The following is a 12,938-nucleotide window of genomic DNA, read 5'->3' as shown; positions in this document are numbered from 1 at the left end:
GCTCCAGCTACAGACGAGAAGAACAACAGCGTAGCTTAGAGGCTACACCCACTCACACAACACACACCCCCACAGTCTTCTACGGCTTCTGATAGTCGACGATGTCTCTCCCTATATCAAACACCTCACCCTACTCTCTCTCACACCATTTCTCTCCCCAAATGGTGTTGCTTCCCTCTCTCTCCTCCTCCTCCCCCTCCCTCTCTTCTCTCCAGATGGTGGGTGTGCTGTGTGTGTCTGTTTAACCCACCAGGCTAGCTAATTGAACACTAACGAACTACTTTGTCTCCCAGCCAGTACAGATGATGACCGCTGACCTCTGTGGCCAGCCAATCAGACGACACAGCTGGAAAGGACAAACCCCCTCTGATCCAACCCTTCCCACTGAGCTAGGCTGGAACTACTTTACTGGAGTGCCAAGTCTAGGTCCAAGAGGCTTCTAAACAGCTTCCAACCCCCCCCCCCCCAACCCAAAAGACGCCTGAACATCTAATCAAATGGCTACCCAAACTATTTGTGTTGCACTGCTGCTACTCTCTGTTATTATCTATGCATAGTCACTTTATCTCTACCTCGACTAACCTGTGCCCCCGCACACTAACTCTGTACCGGTACCCCTTGTATATAGCCTCGCTATTATATTTTACTGCTGTTCTTTAATTATTTTGTTACTTTTATTTTTGTATTTAAAAAATATATATCTTAAAACTGCATTGTTGGTTATGGGCTTGTAAGTAAGAATTTCACTGTAAGGTCTACCTACACCAGTTGTATTCGGCGCATGTGACAAATAACATTTGATTTGATCAACAATGACCTTGAAACCAGACTGATGTACCATTTATTATGCCAGAAATCTGTATCTGTATTAGGAACACTATGGTGAACCATTCACTATGTCACGCTGTTTAACCTCAGCTGTTGTATTCAACATGACCTGCACCAATAACCCTAATGGTGACACTACTAAACTGTGCTGTTTATAATGCTGCAACAATGGCCGACAATTCATACTGCGCTGCAACATTATTCATCCCAATGAGCTACTTTCTACTGCTCAGAAGAACATTCCTTGCGCAGTAAAGATTCTGTCAGGTGTGGAGTGTATCCACCTGGGTGTTTGGAGGAGACCCCACACTCAGGTGGAAATCACATCTCTATAATTGGATTCCAGATTATAAACGTACTCACCATTACACCACTTAGACCAGCTGTTCACCAGAGACAAACGCTGACTCTCTTCAGTCTCCTACCGACTCTTCCCTGATGAAGCATGGGACCAACTGTCCAAATTACACCATGTACTGATCGGGGCAGCAATCTGAGCAAGACGGGCAAGTTCATGAACAATTAGCTCATCTCTGCCTGTTTTGCGTTGTATTCATTTGAGTACGCGCACCTTGACTGACCACAACAAAGCAGCTAATTGCTAACAAAATTGAGCAACAGTAGAGTGAAGCTAGCCTGTCTGTCAGTATATTTCCTAAGTAGAGGCATGCAGTGTGTGTGTGTGTCTGTCTATATATAAAAAACGAAATACGCACTCATATACAGTCTCCCCTAGATAGAGCGGCTACACGAAAGCCAGCGTGGATTAATAAAAGAAGGAAGGGGTCATGACCTTCTACAAGGTGGATGAGATTGGCTCAGTAAATCCATGCTGCTGCTGTCAGTCAAGTGGCTACAGTTGTTCACTGCAAATTTTAAACTCCCTTGCTTCTTCTCTGTCTCTCTCCCTCCCCCCCCTCCCTTTCTCTCCCCAATTTCTCCAACTCCATGTGGAATTGAACACAGCGCAGAGCACACACACGAGCAAAACATATTGCTGCTCTGTGCTCTCTTTTTCACCTCAATTTCCCACCTCTCAATCAGAGCCAGTGTGACGAGGTCTGGGGAGAGAATGGGGTGGTAGGTGCCTACATGCCGCCATGGCACTGCCCAACACACTGGGGTCTGCTGCCACTCAAAACACACACATGGATTAGCATTCCAGCTGTAGCCTGATGTACCCTGGCCTAGCCTACAGCTAACCCTTACTAATGGGTTGACAGGCTAACCTGAGGTGCAGTCAACTTGACAAACGTATGCTAATGTTGGTAAACAGTCGTTTACACATTCAACCTGTTGTTAGCCAGCTAGCGTTAACTCTGGTGTTCACTGATCTCTCTTCTGCCTTCTCTCGAAAAAAACACGAGTCGGTGTCCTGGCACATCGCCAGCCAAATATGTATGTATAGGCAGACTCTGCCCATTAAAAATATGCAGATCAGTCTCTGTTCCCATGATCTCTCTCTCTCTCTCTCTCTCTCTCTCTCTCTCTCTCTCTCTCTCTCTCTCTCTCTCTCTCTCTCTCTCTCTCTCTCTCTGGGAGGGAGCTGAAGAGAGACAGAGGGAGAGAGACACAGAGAGGGATAATCATTTCTGAATCCAGGCTGTTTTCAATTAGGACCTGTGATTCGGAGGGGCCAATGCGCTGAGCAGAGACCAACAATTCAATCATTTGAATAGTGCATTGTGAATGTTTAATGCATTTAAATGACTACAAACACCGTGTTCACCCACATCGCACTGACCCAGGGTGTGCCCTTTCCAACAAGAAAAAATGCAATATGTTGCCACTCTGTATGTATGTATGTATGTATGTATGTATGTATGTATGTATGTGTGTGTGCACTAGCGTGTGTGTGTGTGTGTGTGTGTGTGTGTGTGTGTGTGTGTGTGTGTGTTTGTGTGTGTGTGTGAAATGAAAAGAGAGAACAAACACAAAGGGAGAGACCATTAAATCCTATTGTACAGAGCCACTTTCTTAAGTCAAACATGTAAGGCGATTGAGTAGTTCTGTGGCTAATACCTCATCTGAACAGCGAGCAGGAACTGATACCCCTGTTCTGTACAACGCTGTAATCCACAGAATACAGGCTCCTGAATCCATCTCTGTATTTACTGTATGAATGGCTGACACACACACACACACACACACACACACACACACACACAGTTAAGGCACCCGGCAGAGAGATGACCCGGTTCAGGACTCTTTTTGTCCGGACATGCCAATCTAGGCTAGGAGATTAAGTGAAAAGAGAGTGAGGAAGAAAGAACGAGTGAGCGAGTGACAGGGAGAGCAGGAGAAAGAGAGAGAGAAAGAACATGAGCAGGAGAAGGTGAAAAGGGGAGAGGGGAGACAGAGATTTGGAAATGGGAGCAATATTCGAGGGCTGAATAGTGTTCATGTATATGTGAGCTGTTATCAGTCAAAAAGAACACAGGATGAGAGAATGCAAGTATGAATGCATGTGACAAGTGAATCGAGTTGTATGTGGGTTAGAGAGGGAGGGAGATGAGAGGGGTGAGGAGGTTCATAATGGGGAAAGGGGGAGTAGGTGGAGAAATAGATTGGGTAGAGAGAAGAGGGATAGTTAGAGGGGGAGGGAGGAGGTAGAGAAGGGATGAGGGAAAATATATGGGGGTAAAAAGAATAGGTGGAAGAGATAATGGGACACAGATCTGAGAGGTGGAGAGAGAGAGAAGGGGATGTATAGGAATAAGGGGGGAGGAGGTAGAGAGAGAAGGGAGAAGGAGAAGGAGGTGATGCTCTATCGCCAGCCCGGTTAGCAGACCATGGGGTTAGGGGAGGAGAACAGGCCAGGGGGTTAAGGGAGGAGTTAGAGAGGAGATCCGGCCAGGGGGTTAAGGGAGAAGGTAGAGAGGAGATCAGGCCAGGGGGTCAGGGGGTCAGGGGAGATCAAGCCACAGGGTTAGGGGAGGAGGTAGAGAGGAGATCAGGCCAGGGGTTTAGGGGGGAGGTAGAGAGGAGATCAGGCCACAGGGTTAGGGGAGGAGGTAGAGAGGAGATCAGGCCATGGGGTTAGGGGAGGAGACCAAGCCACAGGGTTAGGGGAGGAGGTAGAAAGGAGATCAAGCCAGGGGGTTAGCGGAGGAGGAATAGAGGAGATACGGCCAGGGGGTTAGGGGAGGAGGTAGAGAGGAGATCAGGCAAGGGGGTCAGGGGAGGAGATCAAGCCACAGGGTTAAGGGAGGAGGTAGAGAGGAGATCAGGCCATGGGGTTAAGGGAGGAGGTAGAGAGGAGATCAGGCCATGTGGTTGGGGGAGGAGGTAGAGAGGAGATCCGACCAGGGGTTTAGGGGAGGAGGTAGAGAGGAGATCAGGCCACAGGGTTAGGGGAGGAGGTAGAGAGGAGATCAGGCCGTGGGGTTAGGGGAGGAGACCAAGCCACATAGTTAGGGGAGGAGGTAGAGAGGAGATCAGGCCAGGGGGTCAGGGGAGGAGGTAAAGAGGAGATCAGGCCAGGGGGTTAGGGGAGGAGGTAGAGAGGAGATCAGGCCAGGGAGTCTGGGTCTGGTACGATACGTCATTTCTCCTCCTGGATTAGAATTCTGGCTGGTAAAAATAGAAGGTGTATTTTTATCCCCTCTTTCCCCTCGTTTCTGAACAGTATTAATTACATCCCATCCATTTAGCCTAATAATACCATTATTAATGCCTTTATTAAAAGGGCCTGCTGCACTCAATGCCTCTGCTGCTCTGCTCTGAGCCACAGTGCAAGGGGCCACACACATACGAATGTACGCCAACACACATGCACACACACACTTGTATTATCAGACATACACACACACATGTACGCTGCCACTCAGCCCAGCAGGGTACACAATCACACAGTGGAGCATCAGGAAGAGAACAGAGAGAGCAACAGGATGTTCAATTATACTGTTCTAGGAAGGTTGTTATTTTAGAAAGAAGAAAAACAGGGTGAAGGAGGGTGAGAGAGGGAGGAAGAGGGTTAGTGGGAGAGATAATAGAACAATGGAGGCAAGAAAATAAGTGTGTGTGTGGAGGCTCCTTGGCAGAGGAAGTGGTGGACCATTCTACACAGTGAATTGCATACAAATAAAAACAGTGAAACATTATACTTTTTAGATAAAACTATACTAAATATATTAAAGTCGGCAAATAAATTATTATAACACACTGTTTTGCAATGGCGGTCTACAGTAGCCTCAGCAGCACTCTGTAGGGTAGCACCATGTTGTAGCCGGAGGATAGGTATTTTCCATCCTCCTATTAAATTCAACACAAAACCTCATGGCTCATGGTTCTCACCCCAATCCATAGGCTTCCATAGTAATTGTAACTGTGGTGGCGATTCCCTATGAAAAGCCACTGGCACAGGAGAGAGCTGTTCCATAACAGGTCCCCGAAAATCAGCTTTCCAAACATCACTCTTTTTGAGTGAAGTTCCCATTTATCATATTTAAATAAAAAATAGAAATAACTCCAAAACACATATTCCTATAGAAAACTGGATGTGCTCTCCTCTCACCTGTGATAACCCTTCCTGGTCACCTGTGCTACTTACAACAACACACACTTGACCAGTGACCCATGACCCCAACATATAGTGCCCTCTAGTGTACAAAACAAGTCAAATGAACCCGAAAGAACCAAAATGGCTCCTAATCGTGTGCCAAAATGGCTCCTACACACTGGCCCCTAATCGTTCTCTGACTATTATTACAAATTTTTTAAAAAGGAGCCAACGGTGTGTGTGTGTGTGAATGTGTCTTCATGAAGGGATCTTCAGGGCCAGAGGTTGCTAGCACTTAGCCCCAGCTCAGCCTATAGCAAGGTCAGCTCTGTAGTAGCTTAGCCCCAGCTCAGTCTATAGCAAGGTCAGGTCTGTAGTAGCTTAGCCCCAGCTCAGCCTATAGCAAGGTCAGCTCTGTAGTAGCTTAGCCCCAGCTCAGCCTATAACAAGGTCAGCTCTGTAGTAGCTTAGCCCCAGCTCAGCCTATAGCAAGGTCAGCTCTGTAGTAGCTTAGCCCCAGCTCAGCCTATAGCAAGGTCAGCTCTGTAGTAGCTTAGCCCCAGCTCAGCCTATAACAAGGTCAGCTCTGTAGTAGCTTAGCCCCAGCTCAGCCTATAACAAGGTCAGCTCTGTAGTAGCTTAGCTCCAGCTCAGCCTATAGCAAGGTCAGCTCTGTAGTAGCTTAGACCCAGCTCAGCCTATAGCAAGGTCAGCTCTGTAGTAGCTTAGACGCAGCTCAGCCTATAGCAAGGTCAGCTCTGTAGTAGCTTAGCCCCAGCTCAGCTTACAGCAAGGTCAGCTCTGTAGTAGCTTAGCCCCAGCTCAGCCTATAGCAAGGTCAGCTCTGTAGTAGCTTAGCCCCAGCTCAGCCTATAGCAAGGTCAGCTCTGTAGTAGCTTAGACCCAGCTCAGCCTATAGCAAGGTCAGCTCTGTAGTAGCTTAGCCCCAGCTCAGCCTATAGCAAGGTCAGCTCTGTAGTAGCTTAGCTCCAGCTCAGCCTATAGCAAGGTCAGCTCTGTAGTAGCTTAGCCCCAGCTCAGCCTATAGCAAGGTCAGCTCTGTAGTAGCTTAGCCCCAGCTCAGCCTATAGCAAGGTCAGCTCTGTAGTAGCTTAGCCCCAGCTCAGCCTATAGCAAGGTCAGCTCTGTAGTAGCTTAGCTCCAGCTCAGCCTATAGCAAGGTCAGCTCTGTAGTAGCTTAGCCCCAGCTCAGCCTATAGCAAGGTCAGCTCTGTAGTAGCTTAGCCCCAGCTCAGCCTATAGCAAGGTCAGCTCTGTAGTAGCTTAGCCCCAGCTCAGCCTATAGCAAGGTAAGCTCTGTGGTAGCTTAGCCCCAGCTCAGCCTATAGCAAGGTCAGCTGTGTAGTAGCTTGACGGGTTGTACAAGGCAGCATCCTGTAGGACCCAGTTTGCCATTCCTGCATGTCTCACATGTAGATGGGGTGGGCAATAACAGCAGGGCAGACAATCTGTCCTGGGTGGTCACCACCTTCTCCTAAGGGACCGCCAAAGACCCACACCAATTGGGTCACAGCGGTGTGGGGTCCATCTCCAACACTAGCGTCATCAGCAGGGGAGATGGCCTGTGGAGCGTCACTTCCAATCAGCAACTCCACGCCGGCCCTAATACGACCCTGCTGTACAAAGGCAGACTGCCCCTGTTTCACACAGTCCACAATTTGAGTCTTTTTAAATGATTTTCATATCTGTCCATTTCTTAAAATCGACAACATATACACAGCACATAATGTACGTTGACTGTGACAGTAGCTAATATGGTAACAATGATGTAGGCTGTGTAGTAGTTATGGACATTTCGAGTCTTTTCCGTGAGCCGGCTCATTTCGCGCCATTCACATAAAAGAGCCATCTCATTAGGCACCATTCACATAAAAGAGCCGTCTCATTTGGCGCCATTCACATAAAAGAGCCATCTCATTTGGCGCCATTCACATAAAAGAGCCATCTAATTTGGCTCCATTCACGTAAAAGAGCCGTCTCATTTGTCTCCATTCACATAAAAGAGTCGTCTCATTAGGCTCCATTCACGTAAAAGAGCCGTCTCATTTGGCTCCATTCACGTAAAAGAGTCGTCTCATTTGGCTCCATTCACATAAAAGAGCCTTCTCATTTGGCTCCATTCACATAAAAGAGCCATCTAATTTGGCTCCATTCACGTAAAAGAGCCGTCTCATTTGTCTCCATTCACATAAAAGAGTCGTCTCATTAGGCACCATTCACATAAAAGAGCCAACTCATTTGGCGCCATTCACATAAAAGAGCCATCTCATTTGGCGCCATTCACGTAAAAGAGACATCTCATTTGTCTCCATTCACATAAAAGAGTCGTCTCATTAGGCACCATTCACATAAAAGAGCCAACTCATTTGGCGCCATTCACGTAAAAGAGCCATCTCATTTGACGCCATTCACGTAAAAGAGACGTCTCATTTGGCTCCTTTCACGTAAAAGAGCCGTCTCATTTGGCTCCATTCACGTAAAAGAGCCGTCTCATTTGGCTCCTTTCACATAAAAGAGCCATCTCATTTGGCTCCATTCACGTAAAAGAGCCATCTCATTTGGCTCCATTCACGTAAAAGAGCCGTCTCATTTGGCTCCATTCACATAAAAGAGCCGTCTCATTTGGCTCCATTCACGTAAAAGATCCGTCTCATTTGGCTCCATTCACATAAAAGAGCCGTCTCATTTGGCTCCATTCACGTAAAAGAGCCGTCTCATTTGGCTCCATTCACGTAAAAGAGCCGTCTCATTTGGCTCCATTCACGTAAAAGAGCCGTCTCATTTGGCTCCATTCACGTAAAAGAGCCGTCTCATTTGGCTCCTTTCACGTAAAAGAGCCGTCTCATTTGGCTCCATTCACATAAAAGAGCCGTCTCATTTGGCTCCATTCACGTAAAAGAGCCGTCTCATTTGGCTCCATTCACGTAAAAGAGCTGTCTCATTTGGCTCTATTCCCGTAAAAGAGCCGTCTCATTTGGCTCCATTCACATAAATGAGAGAGATCCTTTGGCTCCATTCACATAAAAGAGCCGTCTCATTTGGCTCCATTCACGTAAAAGAGACGTCTCATTTGGCTCCATTCACGTAAAAGAGACGTCTCATTTGGCTCCCAAACAGCTCTTTGTTCTAAATGCTTAAAATCTATAGACTTCCATTATGTCAGATGTATGGCTGCTATGAAAGTGAACTGTGTGTGTGGGTGGGTGATCAGGGGTGTATTCATTCCACCGATTCTGTTGCAAAACGGAAGCAAACGGAACGAAACAGGCATGAACCTACCTGAATTTGACCAATATAAACTTGTCTTACTAATGATTACTACCTAATGATTCCGGCAGGTACTGTAGCATTCTCCTGGCATCTGCCAAACCCAGTTTCGTCCGTCGGACTGCCAGAGGGTGATCTTAGTAGGCTAGGCAACCTCATGATTGGTATAGGGCAAATTTTGAGTATCATGCAGTAGCCTAAGTCTATCGATGTTATATTGAGCTGGGTGAATGGAATACAAATGACAGTCATCCAATATGCTGTAATAGAAATAATAATAATCGAATATCGTCCTCCCTAATCTTAAATGCCACCGACTGCCACTGGTGTGGGTGTGTGTGGGTGTGTGTGTGTGGGTGTGTGAGTAGGCCGTAATGGTCCAGTTAGTGCTGCTGGTCCAGATGGTCTGAAGGAGGACAGCAAACAGCATGGACCACTTATCACCATGTGGCCTAACACGACACACGCACACACACACACACATACACGTCACACAACTGTGAGAAACCAACAACACTAACACCAAATCACTCTCTTCTATTTCTCCATCTCTCCTGTCATCAGTACCTGTTTATCTCTGCATCCATTCTTTAAATCGTTCTCTATTTCTCTCTTTCAGCATCTTTCTAACTCTCCTTTACGCTCCCTCCATTTCTCCATCCATTTCTCCCTTCACCAATCTGTATTTGGTTTCAGTAATAACCTGTGTGGATTCACAGCCTGTTGAACAGACAAGGCACACAAAGCACCATGCTAAGCACTAATTGTACCCCTACTCTCTTTCTCTCTTTCTCTCTCTCTTTCTCTCTTCCCCTCTCTCCCCCTCTTTCTCTCTTCCTCCCACTCTCTCTGCCCCCCCCCCCCCCTCTAACTCTCTCTCGCCCCCTCTTTCTCCCCCCTCCCTCCCTCCCTCCCTCCCTCTCAATGACGCAAGCATTTTATCCTGGCAATGATATGTCCTCCCACAACGTAGAACTATTCAGGGTTGACTTTTTCCGTCTATAATAAGTGTAACCTAGCTGCATTGCATTAGTAGCCGATTGTACTGTGCATACCAGGATAGATGAGGTGTTCTTACAGTTCCTAGATCTTTGCTTCCACCTAAAGGCCATTTGGAGAACTTCTACCATGGAAACAGGTGGCTTAGTATGGGGGGGCTACAAAGGTCTATGATAGAGCCAAAGTGTACAATTCTACCAATCAGAACACTTTTAGGTTTTTTTGCAGAACCCTAGTTCTAACCCCTGACCCCAACTTCTTATCGATATACAGTTTCACTGAGTTAAGTGACTGATGCCATTATGCAAACGGTGAGAATCGTTTACAATATGGCCTTTACAATATGTTATCCCAGTGAGAGAGAGAGAGAGAGAGAGAGAGAGAGAGAGAGAGATTAATGCTCCTAGGCCTGTATGCTTACCATGCTTTTTCACAGTTCCTTAATAATTTAGCCCAGCTTACCATAGAGTGCCAGCCTCCCCAATGGCCAGGAGTCCTTTCCATTTCATATCCCGTGCAGAAAGAGTATCAATTCCACGCACTATAAATGATGTATGAGGCATGAATTGAAAGCAGTGCATTTTCCATTACAGGGATTGTGCAGGGTATCTCCCTCTGTGTCTACTGAAGAGCTGCACAGTACTGGGGGTCTGAATAGAGTGACAGCAGAAGAGACAGGGACAAATGTGTGTGTCAGAAAGAGGCAGCAGGGAAATTGTGTGTGTGTGTGTGTGTGTGTGTGTGTGTGTGTGTGTGTGTGTGTGTGTGTGTGTGTGTGTGTGTGTGTGTGTGTGTGTGAGCCTGCAGGTTCCGCCTGCCTGCTGTTGTGTTGACATAGTGTTGGCGATAGATGAAAAGGCGTGAAATGTGATTGTCTGATCACAGTTCCCCATCTCTGTTGTCACTATGGGACTTTCACATTAAAACTCCGGTGATTGCATTTTCTGATAGCAACACCCATTCCACTTCCACTCCCTGTCACAGCATAGGATGTGTGACAAAGGGAGACCATCAGCACTCAGACGGAACACAGATGGAAAAAAAACTCCCCATGCATGCGCGGGCACACACACACACAGCTCATAGATTCTAGATCTCTGGAGGCGAGACTCGCTGCTCTCTGGTTCTCCAGAGAGGCACCAGGTCTCTGTGTGAGTGGAGGCTTCCGTTCCACTCTTCAGTTCATTACATTCAACCAATAAAACAACTGCATCATTAGTGAGTCAACCGATCAACTAACGAATCCCCCAACTGAATTGATCAAAGATTGATCGTACCACTGGACTATGGCTGAAACCGACACACAGGGTGATGCTGCACAGTGTAACAACACACCGAACAGTAAAGCAACGCAGTTTAGTGCCGTTCAAAACATTGTGCAACGTACTAAACATATTATTGACAGTGCAGGGTAATAGTCCTAAACGCAGCTCCCTTACTGCCTGCCTCTGTCCCAGCTGAAGGTTTAACTCCCACTGGTCTGTAATGACAACGTGATTACACTGGATCAGGGGGTCCATTAGAGTCCCACAGTGGTAATATTGCCCTCGGACAGAGAGGGGACATTACTGTAGTCAGTATATTTACGGAGGAAGTACAGGAAAAAGCTCTGTAATGATGCTACAGTTTTCCTAAGGACCATAAGAAAACCAGGTAACACATTACTTTTTAGTTTATTCTACCTCAGTGTTCCCCAACCCTGCTCCTCCAGTACCCCCAACAGTACACATGCTTATTGTACCCCCTGGACAAACACACCTGATTCAACTGGTCAACTAATCATCAAGCCCTTAATGAGCTGAATGAGGTGTGTTTGTCCAGGCCTACAACTATCCCTGTGTACTGGAGGACCAGGGTTGAGAAACACTGTTTTAACTGAGTGATTTCACCAACCATCTGTAATAGCCCATTATCACCAGCCAGTGGTACTGTTGTGCAGATATACAAAATGCTAAAACGCTAATATAACAACACATGCCATTTAGTGAGCACTTTTATCGTGACAGTCATGTGTTCTGACATTACGGGTGGTCATGGGAATTGAACCCACTACTCTGGTGTCACAAGTGCCGTGCTCTACCAACTGAGCTACAGAGGACCACCTTTGTTCTCAACTAAATATACTAAATTGCCTTGGGCATAATTTTTTTGAACGCAAACAAAAATACACCCACGCACTTTAAATTAAGACACAAGACAACACATTTTGGGTTTTCAGTGGAAAGTTAGCAGTTAGACGTTTTATTATGGCTGCACATCCGTACCAAACAGAAGGTTAGTATATCAAACAATTAAGAGTTTTCTGTTCATTTTCATACATATAAAATCACTATAAAATGTCACTCAACGATACTGTTCCACTGTAGCATCTCTCTGTGGACTTCTTAATTAAACATTCACACGATAAATCGATTGCTATGCCGTGCTCTCTTCCTCGGTACAAAATCCTTGGCCAACCACATCTCTGTGTCCATGGTTACACCCGAAATGACACAGGAAGGCCCGGTATGAGGGAGAATAGTTTCTAAGATCGACTAAAACCTTCTCCTTTGAAACTATATAAGACCATTTTCTGTCAAAGAAAATAAAAGGACTGAATAAATAAAGGTAAATAACTCCTCTCTGTCTGTCTGTGACCCAGACAGTGACATCACAGCCATCTTCCCTCATGTAAGGCAGCCATTTTGGCCAGGCCAGTACAGGCAGTGGGGGATACCTTTGGAGGACTAGCTAAAAAAGCACATGTTGGTGACTGCATACTGTGTTTGTGCTCTGAAAATACTAACATGATTTTACTTTTGACTTCTCTTTGTACATTCTCTCTCATTGAAAGTAAACAGCAACAGGATGCCTGGTTGGTGGGTGGTGCGTAGAAAATAGGGGTGGCGCATACATAGTAGGATTGGCACCGCAGATCTTTGTGATGTCACCAGGATAAGTTATCAGAGTAATTTGGCACAATGCATGATGGGTAAATTAATTCCCCCCTGGACAGACGGAGAAAGTTTTTGTATCTTTAGTGTGTCTGTGGGGGTGTTGGACTAGTCCATTCTGGGATACAACAGGGGGTTGTACATGGGATGGATGAGACCATTTTAGGGGACGGTGACATGGAAGGGGCTGCCGGGGACATTTTCATCCCCCCATTTGACGATGAGGATGTAGTTGCCCTGTTCTTTGACGGTGTAGGTGACGTTGTACATCCTGTTGCCCAGGTGTTTAACGTAGACCTCTTCACACGGGGTCTTTGGGCCGTGTACCCCCACCATCAACATGTTAGTTCCTATAGGGGATGAAATACGGCAATTTCAAGTATTTGTGT

At 46.5% G+C, this 12,938-nt stretch overlaps 1 protein-coding gene across 13 annotated transcripts in view; it reads right to left on the bottom strand.

Annotated features, from left to right (window-relative positions):
* Nucleotides 1-11,820: 11,820 nt before the first annotated feature.
* LOC139378650 (filamin-C-like) overlaps nucleotides 11,821-12,938 on the bottom strand; it is a 111,899-nt gene continuing 110,781 nt past the window's right edge. For all 13 annotated transcript variants that reach the window (XM_071121008.1, XM_071121009.1, XM_071121019.1 and 10 more), the window contains one exon: nucleotides 11,821-12,899. In XM_071121008.1, coding sequence (XP_070977109.1) covers nucleotides 12,712-12,899 — 188 coding nt within the window. In that variant the 3' untranslated portion in view covers nucleotides 11,821-12,711. The remainder of the gene's footprint in view (nucleotides 12,900-12,938) is intronic.

Source organism: Oncorhynchus clarkii, chromosome 21, assembly GCF_045791955.1.
Source record: "Oncorhynchus clarkii lewisi isolate Uvic-CL-2024 chromosome 21, UVic_Ocla_1.0, whole genome shotgun sequence".
Classification (NCBI taxonomy): Eukaryota; Metazoa; Chordata; class Actinopteri; order Salmoniformes; family Salmonidae; genus Oncorhynchus; species Oncorhynchus clarkii.
The sequence above is the reverse complement of the archived record's forward strand: the minus strand, read 5'-3'. Positions and strand labels throughout refer to the sequence as shown.